The sequence below is a fragment of the Eptesicus fuscus genome, chromosome 10 (assembly GCF_027574615.1).
Source record: "Eptesicus fuscus isolate TK198812 chromosome 10, DD_ASM_mEF_20220401, whole genome shotgun sequence".
NCBI lineage: Eukaryota > Metazoa > Chordata > Mammalia > Chiroptera > Vespertilionidae > Eptesicus > Eptesicus fuscus.
The window spans coordinates 95,737,505-95,763,664 of NC_072482.1; the positions used below are offsets into that span (position 1 = coordinate 95,737,505).

The 26,160-nt window shown below is 46.8% G+C and overlaps 1 protein-coding gene across 2 annotated transcripts in view; it reads left to right on the forward strand.

Moving 5' to 3' along the window:
* Positions 1–26,160, forward strand: part of PACRG (parkin coregulated) — a 322,109-nt gene that overhangs the window by 39,812 nt on the left and 256,137 nt on the right. For both annotated transcript variants that reach the window (XM_054722617.1, XM_054722616.1), the window contains exon 2: positions 9,911–10,045. In XM_054722617.1, coding sequence (XP_054578592.1) covers positions 9,911–10,045 — 135 coding nt within the window. The remainder of the gene's footprint in view (positions 1–9,910; positions 10,046–26,160) is intronic.

The window sequence follows — 26,160 nt, forward strand, 5'->3', positions numbered from 1 at the left end:
GTGTTAGTTCTTTGTCAGTGATGTGAAGCAAGGCCGTAGTCCGGGCATGAGGAGGGAAGAGGAGAGACTAGATGGCGTGAAAGAGTGGCCTGTGTGAGTGGCAGGGTGGAAGGGCGGGGGAGGGGTAACCCAGATGCATGGTGCTGGCACAGTGTTGGCAGAGAACCTGATTCCGGCAGCAGCATTCGAGTTTACAAAGTACAACCCAAGAGAGGGGAACGGGGGTTGAGGATGAGTGGGAGGGAGAGATTAGTATACTGATTGACCACGAGGTGTGGAAAGAGGGGATCAGGGGCAGTTAAAGGGAGGTCGATAGTTCTGTGGTGACGCGTTTTAAGGTTAGGGCTGTAGAGGGACTGAGCTAGAAAGGTAAGAAATGGTGGCCTCAGAGCAGCGAGCTTGAGGTTGCCAAGTGCTTCCCAAAGAGGCGCTCTCAGGTCATACCCTACCCAGCAGGAAGTCCCCTTCCGGCTCCTCCCGCCCTTCCCTCACATTCACAGGGTCAGGTGTTGCTGGTCAGCTGGTAGCATCACGATGTGTTCTGTTGTCTTTGCTCATGGGGATATGAAAAGGTGCGTGCATATTTCTTTTGTTTTAATGCTTATGTTTGCAGTTATAACTGCACATACCACCTACAATCTCGTATTTTTATGTAGTAGATATTCTCTAATATGAACAATGAAAATACTGGCATTTTTTCTTTTCCCCTCTACAGCACCACCCGATTTTAGTCACTATTATCCTGCTTCGTGTTTACCAGTTAGACATAGTTTTATGCTCTAAATGAATGCCTTTGGCTCCCAGTGATAAGAGATGAAGCAAAGAGCGAACTTTCTTGACCCCACCTTCCTCCTCCTCTGCCTCCTGGGTTGTGTCAACTGCATCATTTGCGTGTGGCGTGTATCCTTTGCAGCCTGTGCCGACGTGCTAAAGCCCAAGTCCTCCACGGAGAATCCCAAGGTTGTCTAAGTTTCCTAAAGGGTTTACAGTAACCATGTCCTTTGAATACTTGATTTGCAGAAATGACGTCTATGTAGACTTTATATGTGGAGGGCAGGTTCCCTGGAAATATGTGCTGTGGCTTACTCTTTCTAGTGAACCTTCTAGATATGTTTCCATTGCCTCCTGCCACAAAATGTTAGAACGGGAAAATATGAGGTCAGCCTGATTCTTGCAAGGGACTTGATCTCTTTTATGAGTTTTATAAAGGTCTTTTTATTTTTCATTCTGATACATTTACTAATATGTGTTTCCGGGATTGGCTTTGCTTTATTTTCCCTCTGGATCAGAGATAATTTCTTCAGAACATTTCCTAGAGTTCTATCTTTATTTCAGGTAAGTAGTTCTTATATTTCAAAAAAGGTTTTTTAAGCATAATTTTCCGTATTTGATGTTTTTCTTATTCTTTTGTACTTCCTCTGTGAGAACTTCAGTTATGCATACGTTAGATCTCCTTTGACGGTCTTTATTGTTCCTTCACATCATCCATTTTTCTCATTTCCATCACCTGGGTCCTCTTTTATTCTTAAATGTCCCTTTTCCCTTTTGCTTCTCCCAGCTTCATCTTCATAATTTGAAAGTTTTATTTCTACTTGTTCTCAGAGTTCAATCAGCTCTGTTGCCTCTCACATCATCCCTTCTCTGTCACCGTTCTTACGTTTCTACTTTTTTTTTTTTTTTTCTTTAAAAGAAGTGGTGGCTTCAACAAGTTTTTAAACTTACTGGCAAAATATCTGTCACCGTGCTCACCCCTGCATGGCCTCTCGGTGATTGCTTTCTCTGGTATCTTTGTTCGGATGCTGTGCTGGGTCCCATGGCCATCCTCAGCACTGCCTGCCGGCTCTTCCGAGACTGGCATGGAGAGTAGGCTCCTGGGTCGTGGTAGAGGGTCGAATTCTGGGGTCCATGGTCCGAAAGCTCTCTCTGCTTTCAGAGAGAAAGGAGGTGGCAAATATCGTTTGTTTTTCAGGCACTTATTTCGGTGGCCTTTCTCTTCTGCTTCTCCGTTGCCACATGGCCGTGGAAGGCCTCTTGCTGTGAGCCCCATTTACACCCGCTTTTTGCGAATAAGAACCAAAGCTGGCCTTCCACGGGCCCTGCCTCGCCAGAGCTAATCTTCCTTCCGGTGTTCTTGAATCCATCAGTGCTCTCGCTCAGCACTCACCGGATTTTATCTCTTCCTTCTTCCCACATGACAGGAGCCTATCGTAGCTAGCTTTTGGTGGTTAATTTTTCTCCTGACATTACAGTAAATGAAGCTCATGATTTGTCTTTATTAACCTTATTGAATTTGCATGATTTTAGAATACAAAGGAGAGAGACATATTCACACTGGAACTCATTTTAGCTTTTGAGATTTAGCACTTGTTAGATACCAAGGAATATGTGTATATATGCATATATACAGTAAATAAAAACATATTAACCTATTACACCTGCATCGTGTGTGATGCCTTGATTATCTTGACGTAGGACAGACAACACACTATCTGGATACATTCTTAACTTTTCCTTTATGGTTGAATGAGCTGTGGTGGAAAAAACCCAGACTGATAAAAACTGTAATCCTGTATTTCTTATTATGTTATCTTCCAGTTAAGTTGTCAGACGTGTGCTTTGTATGTATGATAACCTATATGTCAGGGGTCCTCAAACTTTTTAAACAGGGGGCCAGTTCACTGTCCCTCAGACCGCTGGAGGGCCGGACTATAGTTTAAAAAAAACTATGAACAAGTTCCTATGCACACTGCACATATCTTATTTAGAAGTAAAAAAAACAAAATGGCAAAAACACCCGCATGTGGCCCGCGGGCCGTAGTTTGAGGACGCCTGCTGTATGTTTTAGCACATTAATTCCTTTACATGTCTACTAGACTTTACAAGGTATGACCCGGTATGGAACATCTCTGTGAACTGTCTGAACTCTCAGAGTAACTGAGAGGGAGCCAGTAGACTGGGGGCGCAGCAGAAGTCTTTTTTACCGATATAAATATCTTTCATCGTCGACAGTTCTAAACATTGTTTCCCATTAAACAACCAGCTCTTGCCGCAGAATATCAGTTTGCATCATTAGACACAAGGATTTTAAAATTTTCTATTAAAATATTCATGATATGTAAAATGCGAATGGTAATAGTCTCTTCCCACAGACAAAAATAACATTTTCACTCTCATTATTCAGCAAGAAATAACTTTGCTACAAGACAAAGAAGGGATATGTTTAGATACAAACGGTTTGCCGTGCTTTAAACGTTGAACGTGTAAGGGGCCAGAATACCTGCGACACCCCCCTCCCCCTTCCCCCTTACACTCCCCTCTCCCATCTGGCTCACTCCCTCGGGCCTCCGTGGAGGGGTGAGTGGAGGGGTGAGGGCGCATTAGCCGAGCTGTCTGGCCGCCCGGGCTGTTATCAGCTCCACAAGACAGAGGCTAATAGCGCGGCCTCAGCTGGAATCACCGGCCAAGCTGATAGCAGGCATCACGGCGGGCACTCCACCCTGGCCGGCTTCCTGTGTCACCTGCGGGGGGAGCAGCGTGAGAGGAAACCTCCTCGCCCTCCAGCTCTCCTCTGTGGCATTTGGTTATTGCATCTAGTTTTGCGAGGAAAGACCATCCATCTTTCCCTCTTCTTTCCCTGCGGCAGAGAATTTAAAGGCGCACCGCGCCTGGCACTTGAAGCAGGACACTGGAGGCGACACTGTGTGGAGCGACCAGTGCTTGGGGACTGCTCTGGACTGAGGACAGCGTCTGGAACAACCGCAGATCCCGGCACTCCGCTCTGGCTGTCAATGTCAGCTGAAACGTTCCCCCAAGCTCATCTGCGGAAGGGATGGTGCTGGGAGGGGCGTCACCAGGTTTAGGAGATGACCCATGAGGGTGGGGCCTCCGGGATGGAATCGGTGCCTCCGGCTCTCCCCGTTCCATCAGCGACGTGCCTTAGCTGTTTCCTGTTGGGATTTCCCCAGCCCCAGTGACAAAGCTCCTTTTCTGTGGAGGCAGACGGATGGGGGCTCAGATTGTTGCCAGCACCGGGACCTCAGTGACTCGGGGACCCCTGAGATGGCCCGGCCGCAGCATTGCGGAGCCTTTCCGGGCCCGGCAGCGGGTGCTGGCCCGCGGGAGCCTGGCTCTCGGGAGCCGGGGTCACTGCGAAGGTGACGGAGCTGAGGAAGAGAAGACGTGCAGACCGGGGTGTGTCCCCACACTCCCTGCGGGGTTCAGTTTATCGCGGGTGAAATAAGGAGTCTGCGTGCCCTGTGAGCCCCTCTTGGCTCCACCCGTGGGCGAATTCTCCGATGACACCGTGCCCTCGGGGTTGAATGAGTGAGCACACAGGCAGGTCATGGAGGTGTAGGAAGGATCTCGGAGGTCAGCCAGGGTCATGTTTTAATCTGACACATGAGGAAGCGGAGGCTCTGAAGGGTCCGATGGCTTGCGATGTCTGTTATAGGGCCACTCACCGCCCCCACAAACTCCCCAACCCCCCACCCCCATTTATGTGTCTGTGCTGCGTGTGCCTCCACGAGCCTCCTCGGATCCCCTAGGGAACGAGGCATAACTTACGTCAAGTAGGAGAGTGAAGTCTAGTACTGAAGTGCTCTAATTTTTTAAATTGGAATATTAGTCCTTCCACTCCGGGCGACTCTCTTCAGGTACCTATCTTTCTCATCCTACCGATCTGAAAAACTATATGTTATTTGTGTTTTTTTCATACTCATTATATGACAGTGCTAATTTAAATGTAACTTGTTACAATATTCATAATACTAACTTTAATTTTTATTTATGCTAATCATATTTAAACTGGTCTCTGCAAGCACTTTAGATTAATTTATTTCATTTTAAGTATTGCACAAGCCTTAGATTTTAGCAAAATTTCCCCATTTATACAAGTGAATTTCAAAATACAAATGTGAGTTTCGCTATGAGAGGTTTTACATAGAAAGGAAATACGCATTTGGTCTCATTGGTAGTGAATTTTCGGCTATGAAAATTGTGGTAATAATTGATAATTACTTAGGTCTAAGAAATATACAGAAAATGCAGGCAAATTAATTGATTTAATAACAAAGGTGACAAATAGACAAACCAAATTCTCTGATAATTATTTCTAATTATTATATTGACAGAATTCAGGTTCATAGGAAAGTACCATTTATTTCTGCCCGGTTCAGCTGAAAGATATGGGCACTTTGAAAGGCTGGGGAACATTTTCTAATGAAAAGGAGCCATTTTAAAAGGAGCAAGGGTTTATCTTCGAGTGCTCAGAATTCTCTCTATCTTCCTGTGCCTTTCACCACCGTCTCACTTCTAGAGGAGATTATGGGATATTCTTCCCTCTCTTCTCAGTGGCATCTGTCTGAGGACCAGATACTTGAGTGATCCTGTGTCTCCAGGAGCACCAAGCCCAGTGACTTGGAGATACAGACTCATTACCTTTTCAGTGCACAGATGATATCGGTAGGACCGATTTTTGAGCCCATTTCTTAACTCTGTTTCTAATAAATATTGTTTATGTGTCCTTAGGTTCTTAAATTCACATGGATAAGTTTCTAACACTGAAAAGCATATACATTTCTTTTCTGGCCCTTTTAGTTATAAATATATCTTCTATTCTAAAGTCCATTCTGGCACTGTGATTAAATAGTCCCTGAATCCAAGTGTCATGCCTGTTGATATTCTCTTGTGTCCCCATTTCCAGTGACCATTGACTTGCCCCTCCGTCAGCAGTCACACCTTGAGAGCAACTCCGACCTTGACCAACCCGAGGGCAGGAGGTCCCCAAAGAGTGTGTGCGGTTTCACGTCCCTATCCCACTCACTCCTCAGGGCATGGTAGGCGGGCTTTCGCCCCAGCATGCCACTCTGGCTCTTTGAGTTTTCAGAGGACTTCCAGTTCTCTGCATAGCGGACCTCTGTGTATCACGTTTTCAAACGTGTCCCTGGCACTCACTGACTTCCCCGACACCAGCCTTTCTCCCTTCTCCTGCCATCAATCCTATCCCCCCACAGGATCCACTTGCTATTCAATCTCCAGGTAATGGCCTGGCTTCTCAGACTGTTTTTCACCCTCCCTTTGGAAAAGCTCACCAATTTCCATAGATTTTTAAAAATATTTGTTTATTGATTTTAGAGAGGAAGGGAGAGAGAGAGAGAGATAGAAACATCAGTGATGAGAGAGAATCATGGATCGGCTGCTTCCTGCACGCCCCACATTAGGGATTGAGTCCGCAACCTGGGCATGTGCCCTCACTGGGAATTGAACCGTGACCTCCTGGTTCATAGGTTGACACTCAACCACTGAGCCAGGCGGGCAGGGCCCAATTTCCATAGATTTAGCCCTCTATTTCAATTACAGACAAACTTCATCAATAGCCTAGGACTCCTCCTCTCCCCCCAATAATCTCCATACAGATTGCAATTTAATGGCCAAGTCTGCTAATTGTTTGTCCTGCAGGCATCTCAAGCTGAATGTGAAGAAGGGTGGGCTTATGGTTATTAGGAAAGGCTTCTTAGAAGAGATGAGGTTTGTGCTGAGTCCTGAAGGTGGTTCAGGAGAAAGCAGTGAGGGGCGAGGGAGAAGTCCAAGTTGATGGGACAGCAACATCATGGCGACCAGAGAGCAGGGCAGGTCTGAGACAGCGGGGGTTTGGGTATGAATTATGCTTGGGGTGCCTGCAGAGCAATGACTACAGAGATCACAGTCAGCTTGCACATGTCTTTGTGTAGAACTCAATGGGAAATAATTTATGGGTTTTAAGTCGATGAGAGATATGATTTAATTAGTCTATTAGAATATTCATCGTACAGTCGACAGAGGAATGGCCTAGAGAAGATAAAGCTGGAGGCAAAAAGACAAAAGACTTTCCTACAAATAATTTAAAACCTTTAAACACTAAACAAATACAAATGGAAAACAGAGATGGCGAGATATTTGCCACCAATGCAACCAGTGGTTAATATCTTTCAGTATAAAAAGGTCATACAAACTGATATTAATTTGGAAAATATATAAACATACGTTCAGGAATGTAGGCATACGTCGTTGGTACTAAAATGAGGAGACGTCATCCTCACTTGTTAAAGAAAGTAATCCAAACCGGACGGAAGGAAGGGGCTGGAACTGTGTTCCCGCAAAGCTCATCTGCGGAAGGGATGGTGCTGGGAGGGGGGCCCCTGGGGGGTCACCAGGTTTATGAGATGACCCCATGAGGGTGGGGCCTCCAGCTCTCCTCGTTCCATCAGCGACGTGCCTTAGCTGTTTCCTGTTTGGATTTCCCCAGCGACAAAGCTCCTTTTCTGTAGAGGCAGACGGATGGGGGCTCAGATTGTTGCCAGCGCTGGGGTTCTTGGGTTCCCTAAGACAGATCGAGAGGCAACCCCAGAGGAATTTCCAGACAGATTTCATTGAGCTTATGCTGGAGCACCAGGGAGGCAGCACCGAGGGAAGGGAGGTGTCTAACAGCGAAGGTCTGGCTCGGCTCGGCCGCTTCAATAAGCTGGGGACCAGGTGGGCTCACGCGAAAAGGCGGGCTTTTTGGAAAAGGGCGGGCTTGCGGAATTTTCCACTTGGGGGTCGGTGGCTTCCTTTGCCAGCTGTGTGGCCTGGTTTGTTCTAGCACCTGTCTGTGGGAGCAAGGTGGCAGCTGCTCATTGCCGCCACCCTAGGGCGGCCGCGTAGAGGTCAACTGAGCATGTGGGTCAAGTGTGCACAGGCCCTTAGGAGGGAGGTAAACACAGCCACCCCTGCGGCTCTGAGCAGCGAGTGGCGTGGAGGTGACATTTTGCCGTCAGCGTCTGCCCCCCTGGTCTTAACTTGGCTTCGTGGACACCCAGCGTTTTCCATTCCCAGCCCAGGCCCCTGTGCTCCCAGGATCTCCTTCCTGCTCTGAGCTAACTCTGTGGTTTCTGCCAGGTCACGGACTGTCTCCAAGCTTTGATCTCCTTGTCTGTTTTGTTGAAACCAATAATGTTTGTGAACAATGGACACCGATCCGCAGATTTTGTTGTTATTTTTCATCCCCGCCCCCTGAGGTAACGCCTTGGCCAGCTCGTGCTTGTGAGGTTCAGATGCATCATCCTGACTCCACGTTCTCCTGACCAGCCGTCCTGTTGGAGCTTGGCGGGAGAGTCCTCCTGAGACGGGTTACCCACCTCCCGTGGGTTTTCTCTGCCGCTCGCTGTGACCCGGAGGGCCTGACTTTTAAGGACTCGGCAGTAATCTATGTTTATTGAATATTTATTCACATAAATATTCATATATGCTCTTGTTATCTTTTCTGGCTGTTACTAACAAGAACATTGCTGTCATAATGCTTTGTCCTGTCATTAAGTTGTTATATTGTTCAAGCTGCCTGGAATAGCTACCTGGTTGTATGAGCTGCCGCCGCATCTACCATTACAGTCAGATTCGCTTAGTGTAATATTTTGCAAGCAATTTCCCGGCCATTTGGTGCCCATAGGTATTGCAGAAGGTCGGGTGTAGTAAAACCATCGCAGCTGGCCAACGGGGCAGACGCTGAATCGCAGTAGGTCTTCCTCAGAAGCCTCGCCTGATGGCCACACACTTGCCGGTCCTGAGGCTTCATCCCAGGGCCTGGGAGGCTCAGACATGATGCTCGTCAGAGGCGTAACCAATGCGTTTTCATGAGTCCAGATTTCAGGGTGAAACGGATGGAACAGGAAATTAGTGCCTGTGCACTTTATTGTTTCAATCTCAGTGAGCTGGCTAAACAGGCCCATTCGAATGACACGATGTGGCTTTCCCTCCTGAAGGGAGAAGGTGGCTTCCATTGTTGTTGTTTGTTTTTAGCAGCTTCAGTTATGCTAACAGTAAAGCGCTGAAAAGGAAAATTTCAAACTCTACAATAAAGAATTTTCAAGAGCCTGGAATTCCTTCCTACTAATGATGATTAGTCTTGTGACCTGACAGACTGCGATCTGAGCCCTGCCTCCATTACAGCACATGCACTAAATGCATGTACAGACCTCTGGCATCTGGACTGGCCCCAAAGTGCATTCGATACGGTGGCTCCCAAGTGCATTAGATTTTATTAAAAGCATTCTGCTGCGCCATCCACTCTTCCTAATTGGTTTATGGATAGCCCCCACCGTTCAGGCAGGTCCTAATTGCATTTCTCCACAAACCTAGTTTGATTTATGGTTCCTTATTTGCCCTGCATTTTTAATAATAATAAATTGGAGTAAAATTCTGGAGCCATTAAATAAAGTCTACAGTAGTTGGGCTGCAAACCTGGGGCTTACAGAAGGATCCCTAAGAGTAGTTTTGCTTGTGTTTAAAGGCGTTTAGTCAAGTCACCTCCTTCTGCGTGATTTCCAGTAACATTGTCTTTATTACGTTGCCAGAGGTCAGTTACTTTTCACTGGATTTTTTTATGTGCATATTTTTAGAATTACTTGGAATGTTGGAATGGATTGTGTAGAATAAAAAAAAAAAAGTCTGATGGCCTCCTATAAAGGTTGTGGATACATTTGTATTTAGAACAGAAAAAATATATATATTATCTAGAGAGATAGTGAGGGAACATCTGCATAAAAGTAGGCAATGTCCCTGTTGCAATTGTTAGGAAACGTGAAGTTAAACACTCTGAACTTAAATGCCTTTATTAAAAAAAATTTAAACTACTGTTCAGGCTTTTCTTCCGAATAAAGTAATATTTTAAAGTGACATTTTCTAGGAATGCTCTCTAAAGTAGCTTGAAATAAAGTAGACACTTAACAGTGATTATAAAATACTTTTGTTTGTAGCAGTGAGATCTCCTTTGTTCATTATTAGTAATCTGGTCTTTACCATCCAGAATATTTTATGCAGCCTGGTCCTTATGAACCCCAGGCTTCCCCTGTGCATGCTGGTTCGCTTTCAAATCGGATTCCTGCTGTTCTCTTTGAAGGTGAAAGGCCCGCCCGCGGCAGGTGCGTTCAAAGAGAGACCGACCAAGCCCACGGCCTTCCGGAAATTTTATGAGCGCGGAGACTTCCCCATTGCCCTGGAGCATGACTCGAAAGGGAACAAGATCGCGTGGAAGGTAAGTCGGGGCCCAGCCGGAGAGCCCGGTGCACACGCGTGGCCGGTGGAGCGAGGAGGTGGGCCGGCCTCGGAGGGAACCCTGGGCCAGCTGACCCCCGGACGGACAGTCACATTCCGGCCGCAGTGCCCGGTGCCCGCGTCCTCTCTGCTCTTCTGAGAACTGGCAGCCGCCTGTCCCGGGCCGCCGCCAAGTGGTGGAGCTGGTGGCGGGCACGGAGGGCACCAGCCGTCCATCTCCCCAGACGCGTCCCGTCCCGCGGGCACCTGCAATGGAAGCTCCTTCCCTAAGCGGATGGGTCAGCGCCGCGGGCCCCCGTGGGGAGCGGCCCGGCCCTGCCCCTCCTGCCTGCAGACGTGTCGCTGCGTGGCTGACACGCGTGCCCGCTGCGGGTGACCCCCGCCGCCGGGACCTCTGCAGCACCGACACCTTTTTGACAAAAGGTTAATTGGCTGCAAAATAAATGTACTGCTTAATGGCCCCCGTCTAATGCGGCCGCTTCTCTCTCGAAGGCTCGCGGGGGTTATTGGTAAAAACTCATCCCTCTCCCGACCGGAGAAGGCGGTTCCATTTAATCTGAAAAGGAATGCCCATCTCTAACCGGCTTCTGCCGGCTAATTATCGTTGCTATCAACGGCTCTGCTTTGGGTGATATTTATCAGCCGGAGGGCTTCGCGGCTGGAAACAGAAAATCGAGGTGACGCGTGTGAGCATCACATCGGGTGAAGGAACATAAAAGGGTTTTGCCAAATGTCATCGAAAGGGAGCCACTGACCCATCTCACTAAAAGCCACGGCAGGGTCTGAAGGCGAACGTGGGAGTTGTTTGTAACTAGTAACAAATGCATTTATGCTAACGGATAAAATGATCGAGTTGAGGAATTTATCAAAGTATCTTAGAAAGGTTCATTGGTATTAACTTCTTCCCTTTTAATAGAAAAAAACAAAACGGATTGTTTACATTATTCCTAGTGTGTCTGTATGTGTTTTCACATAATTATCAAACATTTCTAAACCTTGAACAGGCATCTGATATTCAGTTATTGAACTTAGAATTGTTACAAATTATTTGGCAAGAGCAATCTGAAGGGGTCCTTGTAGAATTCTCATACATTTTTTAGGATGATGAAGGACATTATTACCATGTTTTTAATCATCTCTATTAACATGCACAATGCGTTATGTGAAAATGTGCATATTTTAGTCGTAGCATACTAGTAAGTGCATATTCCCAACACTTGACGGTGGTCTGGGGGTTTGTTTATATTTGATTAGTTGTTTATATTTGATTATGTTTATTTGTCTATTTACTGTTTTACACAAGCTAACACAGTGGAGGTTCCTAAATGTGGCATAGTCTTTCTCAGAAAAGAGTGTGCCCCATTTCTTTATAAAAAGTGAGTGGTTTTGGTCTTTTAAGTAATTACAGGACATAAAAATCACACCAATAAAAGGAATGTATAGGTGTTTTGACCTGCTCAAATAAGCCTATGAGTAACTTTTATAAACGTCATGAGTGTAGAAAAAATGCATCTCGACAGTAACATGGGAAATCATCTCGCGGCGTCTCTGCTAATCCATCAGTTCGGAGGGACACAGCCTGCTGTCCTTTCCCGGCTCCATTCATTCTGTTAAGCGGCTGTTGACTGTGGTGCCGATGCAGCGATCTGAAGCGTCAGAGGAAGAGGAGGCAGTGTGTGTGCGGCCACGGGTAGGAGAACGGCGTGCTTGCAAAGAAATGTCTTATCCTGGGGCCCGGAGACCGCGCTCTCCTAACGTTTTGCTGAACGCTTTTCCCTGGTACTATTTTAACACCGGAAATGAGGCGTTGAGATGGTTGCGCATAGGCTTGATATCCCTCTCTCTTCCTTGGCATGTTTACAGTGGGGGCGCTCCGGTACTTGCTAGGAGCCTGCGACTCTTCTTTGGGGTGCATTTCAAGGAAGGGGTCTTGCCTATAGAAGGAAGTAGGGCTCCCCACCACACACACACACACACACACACACACACACACACACAAGCCCCTGTGCCATCCTTCCCGGTGTGTGCACAGAGTGGGGGCACCGGGTCTGGCAAAGGCCGCATCTTCGTGTCAGACTGCACACAGCCTCCTGAGCAGCTGTGCTTCCCCAGGAAAGTAGTGGTCCCTCCACTCTCCTGGGACAGCCCAGGACGCCCGGGAGTGTGCGGCCAGCGGTGGCGTGCACCATTAAGGGGTGAGGAGGGCCATTCCTGCAGGAGGCCTGTGGCCTGGAGCACTCCGAGTCTCTGCTCTGAACCCAGTGCAGGCTGGCGGCACCTCAGGCTCCTCCCCCTCGTGAGGCTGAGGAGGCCCCGCCCAAGGTGTCAGGCCCCCTTCTCCTGGCTCTGCAGCGGCTGGCCGGCCACCATCAACAGGACTCCGAGGCTGTGTCTTGTAAAGGACACACTGAGTCCGAGAGTAGAAGTGAGACTTGGAGACGGGTAGACGGCCATGCATGTTCAGGGCTCTCAGCCCCCATCCTGAGCAGGTGTCACAGTTCAGTGCCCACGGAAATGGCCATTTGTTCCACCTGCCAGAGGACAGGGTGGGGGGGGCGGGGGGCGCACCAGTGCCCTTCGATGGTCCTGGAGGAATCTCGGAGGTCGCAGCAGCGAATGCCGCGCTCAGCCTGGCCAGGGTCCCGCCGCCCGAGCTGGCGCCGCCAGATGTGGCCGCTAAGCACTTGCCATGTGCCAGGGAGACCCAGGCACTGAAATGCTAATTTTAATTAATTTTAATTTGAATGGCCACACGGTCACCGTATTAGACAGCACTGCTCTCGATTAACAAAATTGCAGTAAAAAACATAAAGGCCCGAGCTTGCCGAAACCGGTTTGGCTCAATGGATAGAGCATCGGTCTGCGGACTGAAAGGTCCCAGGTTCGATTCCGGTCAAGGGCATGTACATTGGCTGCGGGCACATCCCTGGTAGGGGGTGTGCAGGAGGCAGCTGGTCGATGATTCTCTCTCATTGATGTTTCTAGCTCTCTATCCCTCTCCCTTCCTCTCTGTAAAAAATCAATAAAATATATTTAAAAAAACATAAAGGCCCGAGCCTGCTACCCGGACGGAAGGCTGGCGAGGTGGGGTTCCCTGGGAAACGGGCAGCGAGGGCTGGTGGAGGCTCCGTCCCGGCCGCCGCGCTCAGCACGCTCCTGGGCAAACACGGGAAGGTTCTCAAAACGTCTGCGGTGCCTTTTCCTAGGGGCTTGCCAGTGGCGAGATGAGTGGGTCTGACCTGGAATAGGAAGTCTCCTGGGCACGCTCTGCCATGCTTTCTGTTTTTCAATATTCATTTTCTAAAATAGCAAAGAAACTTGTGATGGGCGATGGTTGAAGCCACAAAACGCCTCGTACTTAAAGGCGGTTAACCCGCCCGTTTTCTGCGTTTCCGTGACTGTGCCGACTTCGGCAAACGTGACTTCACTGTCCCTGTAGCTCCCCCCGCCGTCCAGAGCACAGGCGACAGCGATGGCAAAGGGCACCCTTTCCGATGCCTCGGTAGCAGGTCACGGGGGCACCAAGGGCCCTTCAACTTGTGTCTGAGTTAGCGCGTGTCCATGCGCAGGCCCTGACCCGTGTAGTGGGCCTCAGACCCGGCCAGGACAGCGCTGGGGGGGAGAGGGGGGAGGTGGCCTTCCGCCGGCATCCTGGGGGGAGAAGAAATGTCACACCAACTGGCAGAACATCCAGGTGTTGTCTTCCCCTCCACTCGGAGGAGGAGGGAGGAGGGAGGAGGGAGGAGGGAGGAGGGAGGAGGGAGGAGGGAGGCCTCGTGTAGAAGGGGTCCTTCGCTGGAGAGGACGTTTCAATTGCACTAAAAGCCAACGTTAAAGCATGAGTCCCAGGGGAGATGAAACCATATTTCCCTGGGCGTTGGCGCTGCTTTCCTGTAAACCAGCCTCTCCCGCCGCCAGACACCCCCCTCGCCCCCAGTCAGTCTAAATCAGCCCCAGGTCTTTGATTGTCCCGCCCCTCCCGCCCCTCCCTCCCAGTCCCCTGGCCCTTCTTCCTCCCTGGCCCTGCCTCCTCGCTCCTCCCCTCTCTCCTTCCTTTCCTCTTTTCTTACTTCTGGGACCCACGATTCCCCCCCCCCCCCTCCCCGCACCCCCAGCTTTTCCAGGGTTGATTCAGGAGAAGGAGCCAGGAGCCCGCCCGAGTTCTCTGTTTCAGGCCGGAGTCTGATGTCATCCGGCGGAGTGGCCCCAGTGAACTTGAAATGACAGCGGTTCCGACACAGTTAACGGGGAGGGGGGCACGGGCAGAGTGAAGGCAGCGCTGTGAACATCGCCGTTTTACAGAAATCGCGATCCTGAGCCACCGACTTAAAATAGTGCCGGGATGCACGTCACTTAAATAACCACCGCTCTGCAGACCCTGGGGAAAGCTGCAGAAAGTGAGTCACATTGGGTTTCTAAAAATAACGAAACGGCAGAGAAACCACTCCGTCCTCCTGGAGGCGAAGCCGGCTGGGCCCGCGGCCGTCCACAGGGAGCTGGCGGGAGGTGCCGCGGGAACCGCCCGGCCCGTTGCCCAGCCCTGTGCTGCGCGGACGGGACCGGGCAGAGTCCCCTTCTCCGCTGACTTCCTCATGACGCTGCGGGAGGACCCGGGCGTTAGGGAGTTTGGGTAAAAGGACAGAGGCCCGCAACTCCAGCCACATGAGGCTGCGGTACTGACCCTGTTCCGAAGCCTTCACATCGTCCGAGAAAGGGGAGGGCTCAAGCGGACTTGTCCCCGGCCGGGGATCTCCCATCGGCACCTCCTGACCCTCATCCGCAGCGTCGTGGTGGGCGGTGGGCATCTTGTTTTCGTCTTTAGTGTGATATGTAAATGATCCTTAGAGCCAACAATATGGAAAGAAACTGAACAAAACCAGAGCCGGTGCACGTAGCGGGTGAGACTGGGCTCACACAGCCTCCCTGCACCGCCTGGAGTGTGTCTCCCCGCCGGCCTGAGGGAGGTGCACGCAGCACCCGCACCCCGCCCCCCCCCACGGAGGTTCCTGTAGTAATGACACAGTTACGGGCTGACCAACGCTGGGACCCAAGACTTTGTTTTTCTGTTAAAAAGTGACTTCATAAATGAATGCGAAGCATTAGAAACACTTGCCTGTGTTTTCGACCAGTGACGTCTATGAATGTGCTCATTTCTATAGCTACACCCAGCTTACTGCCAGGAGAGTGCACGCTGTTTTACACGGTTGGAATGTTCTAAGAAAACGAAAACCAGGTCAGGCAGGTGCGCCGCCTGGAGTTCCCTAAGGCAGGGTCCCTGTCTGCGCCTCTAGTCCCTGCCTTCATTGCCCTGCCTCTCCTCCCCCCCTACCTTCCCCCCTCACCCCCGGGGTGTGTGGGTGGCGGTGAGCCTGCTGGAGCCCGTCCCTCACCTTTGACCTCCGCCGACGCTGCTTCATTGGCCGTGTCTCTCTCTCTAGGCCTCGCTTTCCAGCCTGTCAGGACGACCATGCACTTGATGTTGGGTCTGGTGTCTCACGGGGAGCTCTGGGAAATGCCTTGTCATAACTCCTAACCGGATGCTCAGGAAATAGTCTAAAGAACAAATACGGGTTAGGAATTAGCCACCGAGAGCAGGTCTCTGGAGATACAGGCGGTCGCTTGGGTGGGTTGCCCTTTTATCATGAAAACGCTCCTCCTGTCGCACGTCCACGCTTTACCAAGGGCTGCGCATTTCTGAATCTCCTTAAACTTCAAAACGACAAGTTCATTTCTTCTTCTTGACGACTAAAAATGCATGTCCCCCTGTACCATCCAAGGAAAGAAAACGCTGGGCACGGACGGACGGGATGCTAAACCTTTCTCCTGGAGGTAAGGGGGCCGGCAACACCTTCCATCCTGAGTCGCCCCGCAAGTTGCTAATACTCTAATCAGAGCTTTTTCTCTGGTATGTTCTTCTACTTCGGTTCTTAGTATCATGACCTATAGGAACTGTGCCAAGGGGACCGTTTTCATGGACGTGACTGATAACTCCCTATTAGGAGAAAGCTACTGAATATAATTATTATGAAACGTGCACCGGTTTCCGTACAGTTAAAGCCAGCCCCAAATCATGTCAGCTCGCCGTCCGTAAATACTGTTGCATTTTAAAGTAAGGCACACTGATGCGATACCCGACCCATCAATCTTCGGTGTGTTGTTGTCAGAATTCTATCGTGTTGGAGTAATATTTTAGTCCTTTGGTGGCTCCAGTTTCTTAACGTTTCAGTATCTTGAGGATTCAAAGTCTTTATCTATTACCCCGCCCCAGGGGAAGCCAGAACTGCTTTTTGAAATCTCGTAGGCAAATTTATTTCTGAGCTGAGGAATTTGTTTCCCACGAGGGAGCGGGCATGTCCTCGGAGGGTCTGGGCTCCGTGTCCTTTGCTCGCAGCCAAAGTGCGGGTTTGGAAAGCAGGCCTTACTGGCGTTTTGTAAGCACATTTCACCAGAAAAGTGACGATCTGCCTGGTTTGTGGTCCCACTGTTAACCCCTCCGGGATTGACTGTCAGAGCTCACTCTGGAAGTCTGGAGAAAAAGGACCCCCCGGCAATGAACGCGCCGGTCCGAGTGTGTGGAGGAGGCCCGCGTCCCCAGCGAACGCCCGTCTTTTATTGGATGCAGATCGCTCTGCCGGGAAGTGTGCGGCAGGAGAACACAGCCCCGGCTCAGAAACACCTTTAATTTAAAAGGGCGAGCTGACCCCTGACAGCCAGATGAAGGGTTTTCTGCTGAATGGGCCGGCGCTCCCCGCCGCCGGGTAATTTATGTGAGAAATTAGAGCGAACGGCTCACTTTTATGGGCAGGGCTGCCTGTAGCAAGCCTGCCAAACAGCTCTCCCCAAGCTCCATCTGTTCTGCACGCGAGGGCATATGCCACCTCTTCCAGCGTGGAAGTCCCTGATTTACGGCCCCGGAGAGTGGCAGCGAGTGAAGAGAAAGGTCGCCTGTCGCTCCGGGCCGTGATTTGGTGGCACCGGCTCCCACAGCTCACAGGGCCGGGCCCAGGGGAGCGAGCCGTGGGGAAGCTCAGACCCAGGGCCCCGGACACTGGAGGGAAATTCCGCAAGCCACTCCCCCTTTTTAGGCTAAACGACCCCCCGATGTGGAAATGGAGGAGCAGCCGTGGCTCAGTGGATAGAGCATCGGCCTGTAGACCAAAGGGTCCTGGGTTCGACTTCAGTCAAGGGCACGTACCTCGGTTGGTTGCAGGATCCTCCCCGCAGGGCCCTGGTCAGGGCTCATGCTGGAAGCAACCAATCGATGTGTCTCTCTCACATCGATGTTTCTCTCTGTCTTCCCCTCTCCCTAAAAACCAATGGAAAATATCCTCGGGTGAGGATTAAAAAAAAAAAGAAAAAAGAAAAAAAGAAATATGGGAGCAGCCTTTGGTGGCCTTAGGGTGCCACAGCTAAGGTACCGCATTGTCACTCACTCACCCATGAAGTGGGCTTGCTGCCCTGCCCGCTCAGGTCTTGTCGTTTAGGGGACCCGGTGCTCTGACCTGACAATGGCCTCTGTTGCCGCTGGTCAGGAACTCCTGCGTGGGGCCCACCTGCACCTCGGTGGTATCGCCACACCGGCCTGGAGAGCGAGTCTCCTTTCCCTGCAGGTGCTGATTTCAAGGCCCCTGTCTGTCTTATCACTTGGCACACGGCCCTTTCCTTGGCTGAAGCACTTTCGAGATCAAAAGTTCTTTGACAAATGACAAGTGAAATCAGATAGTAAAAAGGAAAAATCAATGTTTGCTTGATGTTTTCATCTAGAGGGTCAAAGGGTCTCCTTACATTTGAGGCTTCTGGGTACCCCGTGAATTTCCAACCCGCTGCAGTTGTGTTCAAGTTTCTCCTCTTCTTTCAGATAAAATCTAAATACTATGTTAATGCATAATCATATCAATTTTAATATGTGAGGCAACAATTTTAGGAAATAACATCTTATTTTTGTCACAATGAAGGTTATCCTGACCTTGAAAGTTTGATGGTAGGATAATCAGTTGAATTCATGTAAAAACATATAAATTTGTACCTGTATTATTAAGATTTTACTCTCACTATGAAATATATACATGTTCATTTTATAAAATAAAATATTGGAAAGTAGAAGGAATAAAGAAATCACTCACCATTCCATCATTCATTGAATGCAATGGTGTCAACATCTTTCAAAGTATATGTCTTATCTTTCTTTTTGTATAGTTGAGAATAGTGTACAACTCATTTTTTAAAAATCTTATTATTGAAAGTATTACATATGTCCCCTTCCTCCCCCATTGGCCTGCCTCCGGCCCTCACCACCCTGTTGTCTCTGTCCAGGGTTGTGCATACATGCATACAAATTCTTCGGTTGATCCCTTCCCACCCTCCTCCACCTCCCCTCTGAGGTTCATCAGTCTATTTCACGCTTCTATGTTGCTGGATCTATAAACAAACTGATATACGACTCGTTCTTTAAAATTTGTCAAATGGCATAAAAATTATTGGCACTTACTAATTTTTTTTCATTTTTGAGTTTTAAACCAATAGATGATTGCTGTAGAAAATTTGGAAAACGGATAAAATTTATACAGAAGACAGCATTCATCTGAGATAACAGCTTTCAGTACAGTATTGATGTTTTAGTTCAGTCTTTCTTCTACGTGTATATATTTTACTTTGTTGAAATTATGTTTCATATGATGGTTTTTAAGAAAATCAAAGGAACATTCGAGGGTTAATGAGCAGAGGAGATGAATAATGGCCATAACTGCCACAGGAGAATAAATTATTAGTAGTTCTCCCCAGTTTAACTGCAGCAACTAACAAAAAAGACAACCATAGTGAGTATGCTTTTTAACAGTGTCTTCACAATTTATCTTTACTGTGAAGGCATTACAGTTGCCCCCTTTTTTAATCCCATTGACCCTCCCCACCCTGCCCATGCCGCCCCCTCCCCAAGCCGTTCAGTGGTCTGTACTGAAGACCCTTGGGGGAGATACATGCGAATACACGCCTGTGCGGCTCTGCTTTGGCAAGGTCACACGTGGCCTCTTCTTTCTCATTCCCGTGCCGCAGTGCCAATCACATATGTGGATTTGTCATTGTGAGCATGTCATTTGTTTATTTATGGAGAATAGGAACAAATATTATGAAAAAGACATTAAATATGAAACACATTGCTTGATTTTGGGACAAGTATAAAAGTGGACAAAGACCATTGACAGAATCATGACGCAAATCTCCCTTCCCAATCTAAGACAAACAGTCCTACAGAATTTCCAAGACTGTGTTCCAGTCTGAATAAGGGAAAATCCATAAAACTTTAAAGCCATAAATTTCCATTTCTTGAGTTCTTATTTAGATTCATATCCCTATACATGTACATGGGTTGACTATTTCTGAACTCTTGAATTTTTTGAAGTCATATTTTTTTCCACTTTCATATATGAACCATGATTTGATTGATCACTGTTAACATGCTTAAATTACAACCATTCTCCTACAAATTAATCCCTGAACATTTAACATCATTATAGTCTAACATATGGTTGCTGAAAGATTAAGACCACTCTAATTTTTATTTCTTTGATCTGTTTTTGTTTGGTTACTGATTTTCACAGTCTGGGTAATTGCAGTATTTTTGTATAATTAAAAGTTGCTTTTATGTCTATATACATATATATATATTTTTATTTTCATTAATTCTTTAATATAGTGAACTTAATCTGTCTACCTACTTGAAACTTTTTCTCAAGTGAGGAGAGTTTTCTTCTGTGATGTCATAGATTATTATTTTTGTCACAGTTTTTCTACATTCTTTCTTAGAACAAATGTTTTATATAAACTGTACATATATTTGATCCTATAACTTCTTTCATTATCTCCATCAATATTTTTATCTCTATTCATTTTTTAAAAAATTATAGAACTTTCTTTTATTTTATATTTTCTTTAGTATCAAATTTTCTATTACTGCCTCAATTTAAATTTTACTTCTGCTATATTAAGCCTTGCAAATCTTTATATTGCTAATTTCTTCTGTGATATCATTATACACATTGGCTTAAAAAGCTTACCATTATTGTACAGCCAAGTTTATCATAGAAAAAGCTGAATGAATGATATGAATGAATTATAATCCCACAGCTGTGAGCATGGAGAGAAGAGAGCTAGTTTGAGGGCTGTTGAGAAAATACATTCCATAGAATTGGTGGTTGGTTACCATCTGAAGTTGGGGAGATGAGGTTTTGTCAACTGGGCAGCTTATGATGCCAATGAACATGTACTTTAAAAAACATTTTGAGAATCTCTAGAGGGTTTTGTAATGTCACCAATTCCCTATTGTTGGATATTAATGTTTTTATTCAATATTTTGCTAATATAAGCAATACTATTATCAACATCATTGAATATATGTATATGTATATATGTATGCATATGTATATATATTTTGCAAACATGGCTGATTATTCCCTCAGGGTAAAGTTTTATTTTTGCATCTTCCTGTTACCACAATAAGGACCTCTGCTCTTCTTTTATGAAGGTTGGCTACTGAGCCCTTGAGTGCGCCTATTTCTAAAAATCACTGATTTCTGCAGAAGTGACTTTAAAGGGGCTTTCTCACTGTCAAGCCTCTAAGATTATAACCATTTCTTTTTGTGAGTAGGTGTTTATGAAACCCATATGTTACTATACATTTTTGGTTTGACCTCAATCGAGGACAGGTGTTTGCCAAGACATAGGACATGGGCTTGTGCTGGACCTCACCTCTTTGCTTGGGGACAGGTGAGCTCTTCTTACCGGCTCCCCTCAGCTAGACCGCCCAGCTCCCAGCTAAAGCTCAGGGTCTGGTAGGAGCATGTCTCACCAAGTTCCGTTCTGTCGCCTAAAAGGGGATCTTCTGTGACTTTCGATACTGAGATAGAAGGAGCAGATGAAAACTGCAACCCCTGAGATGCACAGCGTGCAGTTCTGCTTCCCTCTGCCCTTGCCCGCAGCATTCTGCTTGTAGAGCGCACTGCTTTCTGGGATGCGGTGAATGTGCTACCCAGGGCCTCTGTCCCTGCTTCCTGTTCAGCTCTTTTCTGAGATTTGGCGGGGAGTGGCTGTAGAAGCAATATCGACGGGGATGAGAATGGAAGGGAATAGCACTTTTTATTATAAAGCAACGACTTCGCCGTAGCAGGATGGTGCCCTCGCCTACTACCCCCACCCTCTGAGTTTGCTCTAGAGCTTATATTCCTGACCAAGTGGCAGAAATTGTAGGAGGGATGCAGAAGCTACCTCCTGACTTTCGGATGGGTGCCTCTGGCTGCAAAACATGAATTCACCGAGAATGGTGTGTTTTCTTTCCAATTCCATTGGCCTTGCTATCTGTAAAAGCTCCTTATATGTCTGCCTGTGCATTCGTTACTATGCCTGGTTTCCAGTTGCATGTTGAGTCTTCCTCTTTTTCTCAATCGTCATGGGCAGTTTTGTGGCATGTGTGTGTGGGGGGCACTGTCGAGACTCTTGTCCAGGGGCTATTAAAACAGCCGAGTCCAGTTTAGTTTAGTCCATTATGGGATTGTGCCCCATTGCAGAGCCCTAATGTGACCTGATCAACCCCTGGGCAGCAGTGGCTCAGCTGCTGACATCATGAGTAACTGGTGAGGAGCACACAGCGCTGGCCCTCAAGCCTGCATAACAAGGGCTCTAGTCTTAAGTAGCTCCTTGACTGGAACAGATCGCTGTTCAACAAAGAATCCGAAAAAGGCCCAGGGAGCACATGTCAAGTGTTAAGGTAAATGGCTTCCTCTTGCATAAACCATACATTCTTGTTCCTTCTTTCAGCGGGTCTGAAACAGGCGTCCTCACACCACGGCCCGCGGGCCACCTGCGGGTGTTTTTGCCGTTTTGTTTTTTTACTTCAAAATAAGGTATGTGCAGTGTGCATAGGAATTTGTTCATAGGTTTTTTTTTAAACTATAGTCCGGCCCTCCAGCGGTCTGAGGGACAGTGAACTGGCCCCTGTTTAAAAAGTTTGAGGACCCCTGGTCTAAAACATGTCCTACTTTCGCGATCTGGTTCAAATGATTTCTGTAGACAAATGTTTTAAATTTAGAGACTATGAAATGTATACCATTTTATATGTGTGTATGCATTTTAGTGAATGTTTTTTTCTCCCACTTTATTTAGTATTACATAAAGGACTAGTACATTTTACTTGTACGATGGCCTTGAGGTGATTAATTCATGTATGTATATGTCTACATATTACAACAATCCCAAATATCAGAGACATCACTGACTCCCAAACCTGCTCTGCATTTTGAAACCTATTCGCTATTCATGTTTGCAGCTCGGTGTGAATTTTAAAGATCGGTTCTGCTTAGAATTCAATCTGCTTTAAATGTGCAGACGCCGACGTCCCTGTAAATACGAGCTGGCCCTTCTCCTTGTAGCCTTCAGACTCTGGGTCTCTTTTCTTCTCCGTTCCCGTCTCTTTAATTCCCTGGGCTTCATTCCAGGCATTTCCTCAGACCTGTCTTCTAATTGAGTGATTCAGTTAGGTCTGATCTACTGTCTAACCTGTGTATTTCGGTAAATATCAATTTGAGACTCGATGTTTGTTTCTTTACAAGATCTCCCCCCCCCCTTTTCTTAAATAATGTCTCCTTCTTGCTTTATGATTTCTCTTTCTGTCTTTAACAGTTTATGTAAAGAATAGATTTATTTAAAGTTTCTTTCACATCCTTCTATTACCTGTACCTGCTGGGGTGTTTGAATCTGCCAACTTCCTCTTGTTCTCAGCTGTTCAGCTTGACATTTGACCTGGGAGCCTCCGTTTTGTGCCATGTGCTTGGCACCCTCGCGCTCCGGGCGTGGACTCATCCCTGTGGTTGCTTCCCAGGGGGTCTCAGGGGCACAGGCTCCGACCGATCTCTGGGCACCAGGTTCCAGGGCTCCTCCCCCGCCACCGCTCGCTGCTTGCGTTTCCTGTCTTCCTCGGAGCCTGGTATTGGCCTTCTTACTTTGGAGGATGGCTCTGTGTTGTTGTCACTTTCCCTCCAGCTTTCATAGCTTTTCTGTCATGTCGGCCAGAGGTCTCTGTGGGTGCTTTCCTCCGTTAGCTTCCTGTCTTTGCGTACAGACAGATAAATGGAGCTCTCTTGCGATACAGTCCTGCGCCATTGCAAGATCCGTTCTAAAAACGTTCTATGTAAAAATGTCAATGAATTAAAATCTTCTTTGTATTTTTCACGGAAGTCCTTTTATTTAAACAGATGTAATCAGCAAATGTTGTATTAGTTTGCATAAATGTGTGTGTGTGAGTGTGTGGGTGAGTGTGTGGATATGTGTGAGTGTGTGCATGTGAGTGTGAGCGGGTGTGAATGCATGTTTGAGTGTGTGTTAGTGTGTGTGTTTGAGTATGTATGTGGGAGGGTGTGAGTGAGTGTGTAATCATGTATTAAATCTCTTGCAGACAGTAAAATTTGAGTTTGGAAAAATCACAAAGAAAAGACAAAGATTTAGTGCCAACTCACAATTCTTATTTCTGTGTACAATGTGTGTGTGCATGTCTATGCATGTGTGTATAGACACCTCGTTCCTGTTTCAGTACTGGGGTAAGATCTCAGTGTTCATTCTGTAAGACTTTGCCAGCTAATGAAGGTGTGTGGATGACCCTAAGAAGGCCTTCATCTTTTCAGTATTAAAATCTGGCAATAGTGAATCTCTTGAGAAGCATCAACTCATCATTTGAAAAAAAAAAATGCTTTCCATTTGCATTAAGCTATATAAAATTTTATTAACCATCAAGTATTTTTTAAAAATCAGCAAAGTATAAGACTGAATTGAAAAAAAAATAGTGTTTTTAATCACCCTTCAAAGATCATTTTTGAGGAGTTGCTTGGGTAATGATGCATTTGCATAGGCACAAAAGAGATGGCTCTGTTACATCAATTTTCCTTCATATATTTTTAAATGCACTATGAGAAGTGCTAATGTGTTAGACTGGTAACATAAAAACCACAAGTCAAAAAACATAGAAGTTAAGATCTTGATAATCCTGTCTGGGCATCTCTGGCTCACTCCGCCCGTGTGGGTGGTAATGTTGACACTTGGTTGTTGTAACTTATTACATTTAATAGACTAACAACGGGACTACCTTCGAGTGTCCAGCAGCGGTTCTGCAGATGGTCCATTGCCTGAGGAAGAAACCTGGACTCTCCGGAGGGGAGGGTGTCAGTGGGAAGAGGCAGGAAGGGTGAGAGGACAGTTGCAATATTACCAGGAATGTTTTGTCTGGTCAGTAATCCTAGGATTTGGGTCAGCTTTCAGAAGTAGCGAGCTCGGTATCCAGTGAGTACAACTCTGGAATATACCCGGATTGGAGAAAACTGTTTTTGCTGAGCAATTTTGCATGTTATCCATGTACAGCCTCATGATTCGGCTTCTGAAACAATCACCGTTGCTTTTCTGGTCTTTGGCTGTCTTGCTCTTTGTACACGAGAAGCCTTTGTGCGTGGATTTCTAGACAGACCACTGTGTTTCTTGCCTCGTGACCGTTCCTCACGGTTTAGTACCTTCTCTGGGGAAGCCAGACACCCTGTGTCAGTCTCAGTGCTGAGGAAGACAGAAATCTGTGTTCTTGTCCCCGGGGCCGCGATGGTGGACTGGGGCGGGGCGGTCTTTAACTCCCACTTACCATAGCCCCTGGTATGTCATGAATACATATGCTAAAGCTGATGTTTGAAATGATTTATTAAAATAAGATAGCCTACATTTCGTATATTTTGTTTGTTTAATATAGTAGCAGTTTGAATTTCATCTACTCGGTAGCTAATTGGGAGGATGGTTATCTTAGACATATCTTATTCTTACTTTATTATGTTAGAAAATAGTTTATTGATTGTTAGAGGGAGAGGAAGGGAGAGGAAGAGGGAAACTTCCATGTGAGAGCGTAACTGATCGCTGCCTCCTGCACGCCCCCTACCGGGATCACACACAACCGAAACCCGGCACGTGCCCTGACCAGGAATGGAACCAGCAGCCTTTTGGTACATGGGACGATGGCCTACCAACTGAGCCACCCGGCCAGGGGGACTTAGGCATATTTTACATTTTATTTTCAAGCCTCATAGATCTTTGTTTATTTTTATATTTTCTTACAGAATGTAGTTTGTAATGCTCTTAGGACCTATATGAGATTAGCTCACTGAATATTACTTACTGCTGATACAAAGAATTAGTTTATTTAAATTCTAGTGGTCTGATCATATTGAAATTTTATTCTTATGTATGTGTTTTTAACTGGGTGTGTCATCTAATTGATGTCCATGCAACTTAATAAGAAGAGGCTGTTTATTCAGTAGACATTACCTGAATATCTACTATGTGCCAGGTACCATTCTAGACTAGAAAGACAGCAAGAATAAAGCAGATAAATTCCCTGTCTACATAGAGCTTCCGTTATAGTAGGAAGAAAACAACCAGACCAGTGAATACGGAGTGTTAAATGGTGACAGAAGTAACCGTGAGAGAATAGGCTACAGTTGGCTGGGCCGTAAGGGGAGATTCCTCTAATGATAATGCATTTAATCGGAGTCCATTTGGTAACCATTTTCTAAATTCATTTTTTAAACGATGGTGTCTACTGGATGCCTGTCAGTTTTGAAAATATACCGATTCCCCAAAGAGGGAAGTGCTGAAGAGAAAATGCAATGTCAACAGCCAAATGAATCACGTGCTTTCGGGACCTATTCATTACTGAAAATCAGTGTCAAAGTTATAACCCAGCTCTAATGACTTCACAAATTATATTTTAATTAAGTTCTTACTCTGCTTAACGGCTAATTAAGGGATCACGAATGACTGTGTTTTGTATATTTCAACGTAAATATTTTATGAGCATATGCAAATACATATTTCCTTTGTGAAAAGTGCTTTTCACCCTTTAAATACCATATAAGGGAGCTTTAAGTAACCACGCAAATCTGCTTTTTATGTCCCATTTCTCTTTTCTTTTCAAAGTAAAATCATTGCTAGCAAAAAGGTTTACAAAAACAAACAAGAAGCGATGAGACACACATGAGCAGACACATGTGGGTGCAGAGATGCCACATCCCCGTTGTCCTC